The sequence below is a fragment of the Panthera uncia genome (genome assembly GCF_023721935.1).
Source record: "Panthera uncia isolate 11264 chromosome A1 unlocalized genomic scaffold, Puncia_PCG_1.0 HiC_scaffold_17, whole genome shotgun sequence".
Taxonomy (NCBI): Eukaryota; Metazoa; Chordata; class Mammalia; order Carnivora; family Felidae; genus Panthera; species Panthera uncia.
In genome coordinates this window covers 27,703,070-27,718,724 of record NW_026057577.1, presented here as the reverse complement: position 1 = coordinate 27,718,724, position 15,655 = coordinate 27,703,070, and the positions used below count along the sequence as shown (strand labels likewise).

Sequence of the window (15,655 nt, the reverse complement as noted above, 5' to 3'; positions counted from 1 at the left end):
ATGATTTGTGAATTCAAACCCCGTGTCAGGCTCTGTGCTGACAGCTAGAGCCTGGAACCTGTTTGAGTTTCTGTGTCTCCCTTTCTCTCTGGCCCTCCCCTGCTCTGTCCCTCTCTCTCAAAAGTAATAAACATTAAAAAAAATTTTTTTTAATAAATAAATAAAAACTTAAAAAAGCTGGGGGTGGGGGCACGCCTGGGTGGCTCAGTCAGTTAGGCGTCTGACCATGATCTCATGGTACTGAGTACAAGATCCTGAACTGACGGCATGGAACCTGCTTGGGATTCTCTCTCTTTGCCCTTCCCCTGGTCATGTCCTCAATCTCTCTCTCTCTCTCTCTCTCTCAAAATCAATAAATAAAAACTTAAAATTATGTTAGTACTGCAACCACAGGCTCAAATGGAGGTGTGAAGAAGTACAGGGCACCAACCCCAGGCAAATATCAGAATCTTACATAAGTAGCTGAGGGAGAGGCCAATCCCCAGGGGCAGCTCAGAGAATAGCTTCCCATGAGCCAGGGACTCCAACGTCCCTCAAGAACAAGGACACTGCGTTTCCTGCTCAGCCGGGGCAACAAAGTACCATCCTCTGTGTGTGACAGAGTAAGAAGAAGAGAAGGTTGCATTCCTTCTTAGTCAAGCCCATCCAAAACTTCTCAGGACCAGGCCATGAATGTCTGCACCCTCATGCTCTGGTTTTCTTCTGGGCTACAGGGAACTCAGGGGGAATCCACTTTTCCCAACGTTCTGTCTGTTGCCCACCCACCCAACTCCGATTCCCTGCCTTCCACCCTGGAACAATCTCCAAGCCCAGCCCCAGCTGACACCAGCAATGCCTCTCTTGTCCAGTTGCCTGACCTCACTGTGGCCTCCCACAAAGGGATATTGCAGGACCTGGTGGCAGCTCCAGACACTATGTGACTTGCTTAGGCACCAACTTTCCCAGTGATTATCAAATCAGAATCACAAATTGAGAAACCACTTCAATGAGTTTTCTAGGCCTCTGACCAAATTCCAAACCAAACACTCCCCAGAAAAACCAGCATCACTGGCCTTCCAGGGGTTCATGACCAACCCGTTCAGTGGCAACCTCTGCCTGCCAGGGGCCCAAATCACTTGGCTGTGTGTGTCTCATCTGAATCTAGGGCCACAACAGCAAGAAAACAACTGAAATGGGTGCACCAAGGGGGCTCGAGGCAACATCGTCCAGAAATCTAATTAACATTTGCATCTAGCTAGAGAGCGCCCTGGCTTGAAAAAGGTCAAGTTTCTTGAAGACTCTATTTGCCAATATAATTTAATTGTTAAGACTAACACCCTAACATTTAATTAGGGTGCCAGTGTGAAAAAATTAAAACGAGATTACGATTAAATGCTAATTAAGCAGAAGATGAAATGTGGGGAAGATTTCACAGCCCTGATAATTTGCATATCTTATTAGCAAGCAGTAAGGCAGCTGATACAAGAACACAAACTCAGGCAGTGGGTGCTTCTGTGCTGTCTGTCCTTCACAAGTCCCCCTTTGCTGGCTTGGGTCTTTCCCAGCTAAGGCCTCTTACGAGCCCAGCAGGGCTGGAGCTGGGCTATTCCCCTCTGGGCCCCAGGACAGGACCTGGTGGGGTGAATGGAACCCATAGTCAGCTCGTCACTGCCTCCAAATTCTCCTGATCCAGGTAAGCCAAGTGGTATAGGTCGAAGCCCTGTCACTCCAATGCCATGGGGAGCCTCCCACCCAGAGGGCGTATCACCTTGCTCCAGAAATCAACCCTTCACTACAGTCACTAAGTGCCCCTCCAAAAAGGCACGGGTAAGCCTGAAACCTTTCGCAGTTCTCTCATCCTGTGCTATAGTATAAGCATCATCTCTTTCAGGATTCCTTTCCCTGATCACCTTGACTCAGGGAGCACCAACTGCCCCACAGAGCCATGTTCCACCCTGTTATCCTGCCTCTCGTCCCAGCACTTAACACCCCCACAATTAACTGGTGTGCTCCTGTGGTTTGTTTGTTGCCATCTCCCCTGCCAAAGCAGTCCTGTGTTCTGCTATGTTCTCAGTGCCTGGCATAAAGACTGCCACCTAGCAGGTGTTTAGTAAATAGTGATGAAATGAATGAATGAAAGAATGAATGAATGGCCCTCTCTGGGGAATTATCTGAGGACTCTGAGACCCCCAGCTGGCTCCTTGGCAGAGCTTTTTTTTTTTTTTTAACGTTTTTTATTTTTGAGACAGAGAGAGACAGAGCACGAACGGGGGAGGGGCAGAGAGAGAGAGGGAGACACAGAATCAGAAGCAGGCTCCAGGCTCTGAGCCATCAGCCCAGAGCCCTACGTAGGGCTCGAACTCACGGACCGCAAGATCGTGACCTGAGCTGAAGTCGGACGCATAACCGACTGAGCCACCCAGGCGCCCCTTGGCAGAGCTTTTTGAACACGCACTAACAGGGTGAGATACCTCACGGATATATGCAGAGTTGAAATCCCCAAGCAGGGCTCAAAGCCTAAGGACCAGCACACTACCCAAGCTGGAGTCTGGGAAGCCAGAATGTCAAGCCACACCAGCAGGGGAGAGGTGGCCCTGAGGTAGGAACAGGAGTGGCACTGGAACTCTGCAGGAAGGGATCCCAGGCTCAACTGGATCAGAGATTCAGGAGGGAGGGAGAAAGGGGGGGGGGGGGAAAGGGGGGGGGGAGAGAGAGAGAGAGAGAGAGAGAGAGAGAGAGAGGGACTAGCCCCAAGACAGTTCCAAGTTTCATCCTAGGTCACTTAGGTAGCAGGTGGCAGACTGGACACAGTGGTCCTTTTGGGCAGGGGACTGATGGAAATTCAGGCAGGGGAGCAATATCCTAATAGTAGCAGCCAGCACTTAAGGAGCACTGGGTATTCAGCACCAGGCTAAAGGCAGTTCTTCAATTAATTTGAGTCCTTACACTAACTCTGTGAGGTAGATGCTACCATCATCCCTATTCTGAAACTAAAGTTAGTTAAATAACCTACACAAGGTCCTATATGCTGCAAGTGGCACAGGATCCTAGGCCATGAGCCACCCAACACTCCCCCCACAGCCCCTCTGCCCCTTCTGGCCACTTGCTCATTGCCTGCACAGAAGCCAAATCAGATAGCTTTCCCAAACGCTGGACTATGTAAATTAGATGGTGGCCTTTGCAAACTCCAAGCCCTTGAATGGCCTTCCACTGTTCCCTCAGGCTGAGCTGTAGGGCCTACCAGGCCCTGTGGCCACACAAATACACTTCAGTCTCCTGAGCACTTTTCACTCTTGGCACATGGGAGGACCCTGCTGGGACGCTCTTGTCTCTTGCCAAAGTGGGGCTGGCCTGTTTCATCTTGGAGGTCTCAGACGGGTCCACATGTGCTCTGGGAAACCTTCCCGGATCCCAGGCTGGGTTCTGGGCTTCCTGTGAACTCCCACAGGTCCTGTATTGGAATCCCCTGGTTTCCTACTCCATAGCCCCCACATGAAGGAAGTGAGTTCAGTGAGGTCCAGCTGGGTCACAGGCTGGGGCCCAACAGTGTACATAGGGCCTAGCACATGTGAGGTGCCAACAAAGGCTGAATGACTCAAAAGCCTTTCACGAATCTACCACCACTTTCTTGGGTTACTGCCCAAGGCTACATATAAGCTGGGCACCTTGGTACTCTGTACCTTCCAAAGGAGCCTCTGTGCATTTATATAAAACCTGCCCACAAATATGGCAACCCAACTATCACCCAAACATCCTTTTTGTTCTAAACAGGATTGAAAGAAGCTCAATTACTCTCCTAAAATGCCTTTGAATTATTTATGAAAACTAAATAAAGAATAAAATGGACGCTGATGAACTGGAGGCCTTGTCATGGCGAGAAAGTTGGAAGTTGGAAAACAGCAATTTTCCAAGAATGTGAATGTTTACTATTTTTTCTCTTATGGCAGAAAATGACAAATTGTCTTTAAAGGTCTGCTGCCTAGCAACCAAGTTCTGAGCTGCCTGGGAGATGTTAATTGTAGCTTCTTCAAACAGTATGAAGAATGGTTAAAGGTCTAAAACTTCAAACAGTATGAAGAATGTTTAATAACCAGTCTGAATGCCAAAGTGCCAACATGGCTCTGGAGGGAGCCGAAGACCGTGTTCTCCCCAGATCTAGCAACAATGCACATGGCCTTGAACTCCATTTCCTTTTCCTGAGACTGAAGACTACAGCCACTGAGCCATCTGTCTGGTTTTCCACACCTACTTCCCCAGGAAGAACCCCAAACAGACTCTGCCAGAAACCATCAGTGGAGTCTGGTACGACCTCCTGAAGCAAAGACAGTGACAACAGGCAACTTTCACTATGCTATACACAGAGCTCTCGTATTTCGTATGTGATCACAAGACTTGTGGATGTTATTTGAATATTTCATCCTGGGACCTTGGCCTGTTTCCTTTTCTCAAGGGGGAATTATTGTATCAGAGAGTATTTCAGACCAAGAGACACCAAGAGGAAGTTCAGTTACTTAAGGAAAGGTTCCAGCACTTGTCATAATTATAATATATGATTATTTGTGTAATAATTTGTTTAATGTCCATCTCCTCTAGTAATTAAGCTGAGAAAAGCAGAGACTGCATGTGTCTGGTTTATCATGGTGCCTCTCTACGGCACAGTGCCTGGCATGCACCAGGTACTCAAGAAATGGGGTACAACAGGGCACCTGGATGGCTCAGCCAGTTAAGCATCTGACTTTGGCTCAGGACATGAAATCACAGTTTGCAAGCTCAAGCCCTGCACTGGGTGAGCCCCACTTCTCTCTCTCTCTCTCACTCCACCCTCACTCATTTGCCCCCTCTCTCTCTCAAAAAAAAAAAAAAACAAGAAAAAGAAAATGAAAAAGAAATGGTTTACAACAAATGAATGAATGAATGAATGAACCCCAGGATTTGTCTAAGTATGATTAAACTCTGAAGCTTCCTGTCCTGCCTAGTAGGGAGAGTGGAGGCAGGGGGCTGAACTGAAAGGTCCCTCCAGGTGGACTTTAGGAACTGGTCTTGGTCACTGTCCCAAAGCCAATGAAAACAGCTTTGGCCAAGAGTGCCTGCCTCTCCTTGACCTCTGCCCACATTAGGAGTAAAGGTAGGAGTGGCACCCTCCTCCTAATCTCCCCCAAAATGGAGGGTCTGTCTTGAAAAAGCCAAGTGAAATTACCACCAAATACCTCGTTTTGTTTGTTTATTTATTTAATGTTTGTTTATTTTTGAGGGGGAGAGAGAGAGAGAGAGAGAGAGAGAGAGAATGCAAGCAGGGGAAGGACAGAGAGAGAGGGAGACAGAATCCAAAGCAGGCTCCAGGCTCTGAACTGTCAGCACAGAGCCTGACACAGGGTTCAAACTCATGGACTGCGAGATCATGACCTGAGGTGAAGTTGGATGCTTAACTGACTGAGCCACCCAGGCACCCTCCAAATACCTCATTTTAAATCACAATTGCTTTTTCTGAGCACTTCATCTCTTTAGAAACAATAGCTTATGTTGAAAAGTCATTGTCCTGTTAAAACAAGGTGCATGCTAAATGCTTTTTGTACGTGATATATACATACACATACACACACACACACACACACACACACACACACACGCTTAACCTCACCTAATTCATATTACCCCCATTTTACAGACAGAGAAAACTGAGACTCAAAGAAGTAAACCACTCATTTGAGGCCTGCATTGTACTTTAATCACTGCAATACTGCCAAGGAACCAGCCAGATATTTCTTCTTTTAAGAACTTTTTCTTTGGGAATGCAAGCTGGTGCAGCCACTCTGGAAAACAGTGTGGAGGTTCCTCAAAAAACTAAAAATAGAAGTACCCTATGACCCAGCAATTGCACTACTAGGCATTTATCCACGGGATACAGGTGTGCTGTGTCGAAGGGACACATGCACCCCCATGTTTATAGCAGCACTATCAACAATAGCCAAAGTATGGAAAGAGCCCAAATGTCCATCGATGCACGAATGGATAAAGGAGATGTGATATATATATACAATGGAGTATTACTCGGCAATCAAAAAGAACGACATCTTGCCATCTGCAACTACGTGGATGGAACTAGAGGGTATTATGCTAAGTGAAATTAGTCAGAGAAAGACAAAAATCATATGACTTCACTCATATGAGGACTTTAAGAGACAAAACAGATGAACATAAGGGAAGGGAAGCAAAAATAGTATAAAAACAGGGAGGGGGACAAAACAGAAGAGACTCATAAATATGGAGAACAAACTGAGGGTTATTGGTTGGGTTGTGGGAGGGGGGATGGGCTAAATGGGTAACAGGCATTAAGGAATCCACCCCTGAAATTATTGTTGCACTATATGCTAACTAATTTGGATGTAAATTTTAAAAAATAAAATTAAAAATAATTAATTAATTAATTAATTAAAAAAAAAAAAAGAAAATGCTCTAAGAAAAGAGAGGCCAGGGCCTAGAGTCAGAAAGAAGACCAGTTCATAGGCTGAGGGGATTGTTAAGACTCTTTGGGTCAGTTTATTTGATCAGAACCCTTTGCTTATAAACCTGAAGTTCCTAATAATACAGATAATACTTTGATATTGAAGAAGCATATGCATGTGTTTTGATCTTCAATAACTTTTCTTCTTGTGCTAGACTAGATGATATAAAATGTAGTCAAGTGGTAATTAGTGATAATACTGATAATAGTAGGTAACGTTATATGAGGTTTTTGCAATGAAAATTTTTTAGACTACTTTTACAGTGAAGTTTTGAGATTAACTGATGAGGGTATTTCCTTGGCCTTACTACTTTTTTGGGAATTTTTGTTTGAATTTTTATCGATTAAATATTTTTATTAGTGTGTAGTTTAATTCCTTTATAGTTGTCATTGAGATAAATAGGATACTTTTATATGAGAAAAAAAAAAGAACTCTTTCTTGGGCTGGAACACGATAAAAATATCTCAAGCCAAGAACAAACTTAAATTAGGCATAAAACATCAGAGAAGCACTCTGAGCGTAGCCACACTCTGCCCAGTCCCATCCAAGCTACCACTAGGTTAATTTGGTCAGACACTTCTCCCCCCTCCTCTCTCTCTGTCTCTGTCTCTCTCACACACACCCTCTTTCTCTTTCACAAGGATAACAGCACTTCCTGCTCTTTAAAGAATTTATTACACACATTTCTTTTGCAAGAGAAGCCCCAGAGGCCAGGAGGAATTTCCAGCTGGTGGGAGCAGTGGTGTTTCCAACTATACTAGCAGTGGATTCTGCCCCCCACCCCAGAGGAAGGCGGTGAGAGTCTCAGAAAGTAGGCACTTAACCCAGTGGAAGGGCTCCCCTTTATCGCCCGCCTGGCTGCCTTACTGCCTCATGGGGCGGCAGAGGAGCCGCTGGCTATAAACATAGCTTAAGACCACAGGGCAAACATGAAACCTTTTTCGATTTCTCCTGTTTGACCTCTCAAGATTATGGGCATTTTGTTACAATATATGCCATCACTGTTTTAATATAAAATCTGTCATTTCAAACACCTGCATAGCACCTGTACTCCAGGAAAACATCTTATTTATCCTGTGGTTTTGCATCTCAGCAACACATTCTGGCTACCCGTGCCTTCACCCAAGGTAGAAGGGTCCCATTTTTAGAAACAACAGGTCAAGCCAATAAGCTTCATCCTTGCTCTTCACTTGCTGCTTTTTCGGAAGGGGTGGGGGAGACTTCTATAGGAACTTTCACGGACACTGGTTCTGGCAGACACCTCAGTGGTGACAGAAACTGTTCACAAGAATCACTTTTTTCTGGCATGCCCCTTCTTCCCCTAGGGCAAGAAGCTGAGCATTGGTGAAGGGCCCCTGTGGAACCCGCAGAGAGGCCCTATTCTCTCCTCTAGGGATATACTGATTTGTCACCAGGGCCTGCAAAGGAAGCTGACGGTCAGGTCCCAATTCCTACCTACCCTGTTCTGGGACCATCAAGGCTTTGACCCCAGGGAGGCCAGTTTTACCTCCAGTTATTTCTGGGATCTCCTCCACCTTCAGGCTTCAGAGGCCTCAGCAAAGGACAGTCCTATCTACTGAACAGAAACTCCATGACAGGGCTCTACAGATAACGACTTGCAGGCTCAGGGAGATAGAGTCACTTGCCCAAAGTCACAGAGCTCCTCAGTGGCAAAGCTGGCTGCACCTCCCATAACGGACACTTTCCTGTGTAGCACCTGCATCCTGCTGCCAGTCAAAGGACCAGTTCCCCGGGGACAGGGCCTGCATTTTCTGTACCCCTAGCACTCAGCTGGGCCTATCAGGCGTTCTCAAGTGCTTGCTGAGTTTAATCATTATCAGTAGCTCTTGGGTCCTGGAGACCCATGTCCCTGCCCACTGGCTGATTTCCGGGGACTCAGACTTCCTGAAAACCCTGTCTGGGGGGGAAACCCCACCACTCGGCCTGCCCTTCCTTCTACCTTTCTGCCCAGGCCTGAGGAAGACACAGCCTCAAACAGCAGCCTCCAACCCAGGGGGCTGGCCTCATTTCTCCTCCAGAACTCCTTCACAGCTCGGCCAGGGCGATGGAAACCTGTCTGTCCCCCTGGCCACTATGTGAGTAGGGGTCAGCTGGGGGCCTGCCCTCAACCACACTCCCTGCTTTTGCTTAGTTCACTGAAACAGGCTGGAAAGGCTCCTCTTCCTCCTTTAACCTCAGGGTCCTTCCAGGAAGGATCAAGCCAGGACCTCCTGTCTTAGTAAATTAAGGAGAAAGGTCTGTGGCAGTAGACCAACAAAAGGGCTTTAAAAAAGAACAGATACTTGGGACTACACTCCAGGCCATTTAAGTCAGAATTCCTGGGGGTGAGGTGGGATGGGGGCCCGGTATTAGTATTTAAAAGAATAATCTTTGGGATTCCATCAGATTCTCAGAAATAGGTCCCACAAAGTGTTAAGCACCAATAATGGTTATACCATCTGGTCAGACAAGCCAGGCCAGAAATCCAAGGCCTCAGCATAGTTTATACACTAGTACCACCTTCCCAGGGCAGGCTAATCCCTTCTACTCCTTCAGGACTTAAGCCTTAAGCGACAAATCTCAGCTTTGTTGGGATCCTATAGGCAGGCAGAACAGAGGAAGGGGGCAGCCTGTGTCCTTGGGGTCAACACTACCTTTTCCTTCTACTACCAAAGGGGCCAACTTCAGACTTGGTTCACTTTCACCAAAAATCCAGCCTCTCAAGAATCCCGGGGCCTGTCCTTTCAGCTCCAGTACTGAGACCTGTACTTCCCCCCCACCCCCACCCCCCACTCTGGCTGAGGGAGGCCGCCCACTGGTTACAGGCCAGAGGGGAAGCTGGGTCTCAAGGCCTCAGCCCTGTCCAGGGTCCTGATTCCTGATCCGAACACTTTTTTCTGCCCTACAGCACCTTACTCCAGTGTAGATGGGGCTCTGAGATTTATACCTTCAGGTGCACTGGGAAGTGCAGCCCCTGGAAGGTCATCACAGGGCCAGTCGTCCATCTGGCATAAACCCAAGCCCAGCCCTTTCTGTGGCTTTTGGCTTAACTAGGTGTTGGTACTGCTGCTATGCTATATACTCCTGGCCCTCAAATCCCCCATGCCATCACTGTCCACATTCAGAGATGAAGAGACAAAGGGAACCAAGGGTTCCTCACCAGGGAGGGGAATGTACCATGCACATCAATTTGCAAACACTGTAGCTGGGACCGTGGGCCAGACTGACAACTACGCCACAGGTGTCTTACTTTAGAGTACTGGAGAGTTGGGACTCCCAGATCCCCTTTCACCAGGGCGACCAAAGCCCTTGGTCCCCAGGCCCAGCAGACTCTAAAGGCCCGCCTCTCCAACCCATTCACAGAAAGAGAGGGGAACAGCCCAGAGAGGAGATTTAGTGTTAACGTTATCTGCCACCAAATCGTTGCTTTTCATCTCTGCCTTCTCATGAGCCAAATAATTTGGAAGCTTTCATTGATGGTTTCCTCTCGGCCCCACGATCACTTGGAATTTATGCCGGCTATGGCTCAGCCTCCTCACTTAGGGGACAAGGGAAACCTCACAGGCTGCACTCCAGCCTGCTGTGGGAGGAAAAGCTTGTCCTTGGCGACAGTTCAAGGCAGTGAGGACTTCCTCAGCCCTCCTGGAGCCCAGGACTTGAGGGCCTCCTGGAGCCCAGGACTTGAGGGCAGGTGATGCCAGTCAGGCCTCAGAGCTGCCTGCAGAGGCCCCTGGGCTCGAACCCAGAGCCATGCACAACCAGTAGCCAGCAAGGCCTGCTGGCATCAATGGCCTTTTGATGATTTAACTCTATTTTTAGGTGGAGAAAGGTTCAAAGGCTCTGTGCTGGAAAACCCAAGAGGGAGGGGAATTTTCAACCCCATGCAAATCACTCTTTCCCCTCGGCCTTTGCAGACACCTGTTTCCTCCCAGCCCCTGGCCTATCCAGGATAGAGATGGCAGTCCTGCCCCTGGGATTTCTACCCTGAGAAATGGCCCCACCTCCTCCTGGAGCTTGGAGGAAGCAGGGTAGGCAGAGTCTGGGGAACCAGCCAGCCCCAGGAGCTCCCCAGAACTGCCCATCTCTTCTCCAACATTGAGAGCAGGGGCAGGCAAAATCCTCATCTCCAAAATGGGAAGAGAATTCCTGTTTCCTAGGTACTTGGAAGGCACATATAGGTGGCTATTGTTTTACTAATTCAACCATAGCCACTGGGGAGCCCCTGTGGCTCTAAGAAGAGGGTGGGAGGACAGGTGGGGAATAAGGGTGGAGGAGCAGAAAGGCAGCCCCAGAGGCTCCCAGGGCTCTAGAGCACACTCTGCCTCTTATGTCCCAGTGCCCTTGAGCACATCCCATATAGCCACTGAGCAGGGCTAGTCCACGAGGGCACTAAGAATCTCAAAACAGCATCCTCCTGCCCACCTCTTGTTCCAGTCCTCACGGCATTCCTAGAGGTATCTCCTTCCATCTCCACCCCTCTCCCACAGGGCCAAAAGAAGACACTAAGTTAAAGGATGGGGATGGGAGACATCGGGTCTCAACTACCTGCCCTCCCCCGCCAAACATACAAAAGTCCTAGGCTAGGCCAGCTCCAGGACCTGGGGAGTTATTTTTCATATGCAAGGTTCTACAAAAGATGCCTCCACTGCATCCTAGGGGCTGGCTAACTACTGCTGCTCAGGATTGGCCCCCATAGTCATGAATGCCCCTGTGGTTAGTGGGGAGAGAGGACTCCAGACTCAGAACAAAGATACCCTCCCCCACTCCAAGTCAGGAGCTCTGCCTCAAGACTCTAGGCCCTTCTACCCTTGGCACTACTGGCCTCAAGAACGTCAAGTCCTGGCTATGCAGATCCTCAATTTCTTTACTGTAAGAGGAGGATTGAGAACCCTAAGTTACTTTTAAGGATTAAAAAAGTCAAGTGTTCAGCCCAGCTCCTGGCTACTCTGTAGGCTACAGAACAATGTCTCTCTTAAGGCCCAGATTCAAACCCCCTGCTTCTTGGGTGTTCAATGCTCTTTCAATTGCGTCTGGGCCAAGGGCATCTGCTGTCCCCAGTGCAATGCACTGAAGACCTGAAAGAGAGTGATGTGGCCCTAGGATGTGATTTGTCAGTGGCCACAAGAAGCAGGATCACGATGGCCCCGCGTGTCCAGCACTACCCACCCCTGACACACTTCTCCACAGTTCAAGAAGTCAAACACCTTTACCTGCCACAAGAAACATCCCAGGTCAGAGTAAGGAAGACTTAGAATGCAGGTGAAACAGAAGAATAAGGAGCAGATGACCTAACTGGATAGGTGATCCCGAGGACCACAGCCGTCACCCCTGTATCAGCACATCCCATCACCCTTGGCTTAGCCACCAGAACTCCCAAATCCTACTGCTTCTTTCTCCACTGCTACTACTCAGCTCTCAGCCACCACTGCTTTTCTTCTGGACAAGTGCAAAAGAGTCCTCCTTTCTCCTCACAGCAGTCAGTGGGGCCTTTTATTAAAACATCAGGCTATGTCATTACCCTGCTTATGATCCTTGAAAAGCTTCTCTTCTTGCTCAGCTCACTTGGAACATTTTTACAACATCCTACAAAGCTTGGCATCCACACCCCCTCCTCCCATTCATTCCACTCAACCACTCTGGCCTCGCTCTGGTGACTGGACCCTCTGCCAGGAACGCTCTCTCCCATACATCTGCAGAGTTTTATTCCCTTAACCGTCCACAGGTCTCTTCTCCTGTGGCTTCTCCACCACTGCTTCATCTTTCTCTGGACACCTGTCACTACCCACCTCGGAGGGCTTCTTTTCGTTCTGCCGGGGCCAGCCCGACTTGGTGCTGCTGGGCAGTTTGGAGCATCTTGATGCAGATGTAGCGTGACCTGCAGAGAGAGCACAGCCCATTAGGGGCCCCTGGAAGGCAGGGAACACCACCCACCCACCCACATCCAAGGATAGGAAGCCTGTAAGGAAGGGTCTGGCTTGAATGTTCAGCAGGTGGAAACCTCTGTGAGCACCTGTCCCTGCTCTGGACTTCATCAATGATGAATGCGGACATGAATACTTCCTCCACTCACCAAGCATAAGGGACTTAGGAAATAAAAGGCAGTGGCCAGGACTCAGTATTAGTTTACTGTATGACCCGTGACAAGTTCCTTGCCCTCTTTGGTCCTCTGCTTCCTCCTTGGTGAAGGAGGACCAGAATAAGCCTTCTGTGGCCACTCTTCATTCCTGCCCCAGATTTAGATACTCTGGGATGATGCCCAGTGGATATAAAGAGGGACAAAAGGGAGGTGGGAAGAACGCTACGCTACAAGTAGACCCATTTCCTAACTTGTCACCCTGAGCAAATGACTTACCCTCTTGGAGTCTCAGTTTGCCCTTCTCTAAAATGGGGGCAAAAGGTTGTTGGGAGGATGAAATAGTATTATGCCTGTAAAGTGTCAGTACAGTCCCTGGCACAGACCACTGCCTCCATAAATATTAGCGATTATCATTAGGGTCTAAGACCCTTACTGGACTCAAAGACTGTGACCTCCACCCCAAGGGTCAAAGGAGCAACAGCCATGGGGGTGTACAGTGGTGGGGGCTGGTGGGAAGGGAGTACCCTTGCCCAACTGTGATGCAGCTGCCCAGACAGCCACTCTTGCAGGTGCCTGGCCTTCAAGAGTTCCTTCGTCTGCAATGGAGTTAGAAGCGGAGGATGCGGTTCTTCTTGGCTCTACTGAGACAAGCCACAGGCAGTGTGGTTGTGGCCACAGAGGGCCGGATGCTGTGATCTCCTGCTGCAGGGAAGAAGGGCTGGCCAGGTTAGACACCAGAGCCAAGCTGAGCAAACAGACCCCAAAGGACAGTGAATGAGACCTGGAGGCAGGGAAGGGGCTGGGATGGACTGGCCATCTTGGGTGCATCTATCTTCAGGCTGTTGGGGGGCTGTGAAACTCCAGGAGCTCCAAGGGGCCTTGGAGATCTCCCAAATCACAGTTGCTCACCACATATGAACAGACTGAGGTTTAGAGCTACAGGGCTCCAGGCCCAGCCTCCCTGGCAGTTAGTTCAGCCTCTTCCTCAGCCTGGGCTCCCACCAGCATGCACTGTTGGTGGGATCTGCCTGGCAGCGTACCTCTCCTACATAGGGCAGAACAGAACTCCTTACTTGGCTATTTCATGCAGGCCCAGGTTCCTGCAGCATCTGGGAAGAGCTGCCTTTTGGTACCAGAGAAAAGCTCTCTCCCTATACAAACCTCCCTTACCTCCCCCAAATTTGAGAAGAGGCTCCCTAAGCTCCCTTTTCTCTTTGACCCCTTTTTCTTTGAGGCTCCCTTGACCCCAGGACATCCAGCTTCCACACCCAGCCCATACACAAGTCTACCTCTGAGATTCTACTGCCAAGATGTCTCATTAACTCTCTCGAAAAGCATTTATTTAACACCTATTATGTGCCGGATCAAGCTGGGGATACAGCAGTGAGCCAAACATAACCCCTCTCATCAAGGAGCTTACGGCTCGTTAGGACATGATATTCATATCGGGTAATTATAATAAAAAGAAACAGGTTTTCTGTCCGTTGTGTAGAGACTTCCTACAGGGCCCTGATTTAACAGAAGGGCCAGAGGGAACGGGAAGTGTTCTGAGGAGCCAGGTGCAGCATATGCAAACACCCAGAGGGGATTTGATCTTTTCCAACCAGATCAAAACACATGGGACTGAGACCTAGGGGATAAAAGGGTACGGGGTGAATAGAACACGAGGCTCTGGAGGCCACAGGGTGTGGAGACTTTCGTAGGAGCACAAGGACCTGGCATGATTTATGCTTTCGTCAACATGGAGACCATGGGGCAGCCTCCCCCAATCTGGGCCTGTGGGCCTGTTAATTATTTAAATGCTTTCCTTGTAGGAGCCCCAAGCAGGAAGGCCTTACTGTCAGTGGTGTCAGAGTTGTCGCTGCTGATGGAGTATTTTCGCCTCTTCTCTTCCATCTGCAACAAAAGGCAGGCCCCATTACATTTACAGGAGGCACAGGAAATCCTCAATCTCTCAGAAAATTGCCTGATCACCTACCTCCCCATACTCCCCCCTGCTGCAGTGAAGAATGAGAATAGGTGCTGCTGTAGCCTTCTCCCCAGCCATCCTCGCCCTCTCCCCACCCACCCACAGGACTCCTGGGGGTGGGGCAGGGGGCTGCATCTCCCACTTCCTGAGCTCAGAGCCTCAGATGAGCAGGAGTCTGGCCAAAGACGACAGAGGGAGGAGGGCAAAAGGGTCAGCAGCCCCAGAACAATGATTAGGGCCTGCCCAGCCCCAGCTTCCACTCAAGGCAACTCAGGCCTTCCAGAGAATCCACTCCCATCGAGTTATAACTGGTGTTCTGCAGGGTGCCGAGGAGGGGCAGGAAGAGGAAACAAGATTCTTCCAGAGGGACCACTGCCATGTGAGTTTAGAGACAAGCCAGCTCACACAGCACTAAGGGCACATCCTGAGAGTGGTGGCCAGAGGGGTGTGGAAAAGGGGTAGGGGCAGAATGGCTCCAAGTTGGGTCCCTGAGACACACCAGGCCCAGGGTGACTGGTCCTAGGCTGGGCTGCCCTCCCTCCCCCAATGTCCTTCTCCACATTAGAGTTCAAACCAACTTTATCTCAACTATAGTATTTGACTTCAAAGTAAGAAGGGAAGCTCTCCATACTGAGCTCTTTCCTCTACCAACACTACCTCAGCTCGTGTTCCTAACAACCCGGAAGTTGCGAGCTATTGGCTCCCCTTTCTGGAGTGGTGCAGGACCTTGTTGTGCTAGTAACTGGCTGAACTGGGATTTGAATCCACGTGGTCTGATCCCTGAGCCCACACTGAGCTGCCTTTGTGCCCTGTGAGCTCCTGCCTGTTGGGAGTGCTTTCCCACCCACCATTTCCTCGAATCCCGCAGAACCCAGAGTGGCAGAGCTTGCTTTTGACTCCTCTTGGAGGGGAGCACACCAAGTGGCTGGTTCACCTGCCTTAGGTCTCACAGCTAGTCAGTGGCTGGAGTCCTAATGTGAGAAGAGATCTGGGATTCAGGACCCAAAGCATTTTCCACCACATCCCTCTTAGTCTGGAACCTGGGCTGCCTCACTGCCCACAGTAAAGGGCAAGGAGCCAGTGTCAGTAGAGAGAAAACCCCTGCTGCCCAGCCCGGCTGCAGGCCAA

The 15,655-nt window shown here is 49.3% G+C and overlaps 1 protein-coding gene across 6 annotated transcripts in view; it reads right to left on the bottom strand.

The window, feature by feature from the left end:
• The window catches only part of JADE2 (jade family PHD finger 2), a 51,581-nt gene that overhangs the window by 26,622 nt on the left and 9,304 nt on the right, over window positions 1-15,655 (bottom strand). For all 6 annotated transcript variants that reach the window (XM_049649190.1, XM_049649186.1, XM_049649191.1 and 3 more), the window contains 2 exons: window positions 14,397-14,454; window positions 12,269-12,357 (listed from right to left, as the gene is read on the bottom strand). In XM_049649190.1, the coding sequence (XP_049505147.1) occupies window positions 12,269-12,357; window positions 14,397-14,454 (147 nt within the window). The remainder of the gene's footprint in view (window positions 1-12,268; window positions 12,358-14,396; window positions 14,455-15,655) is intronic.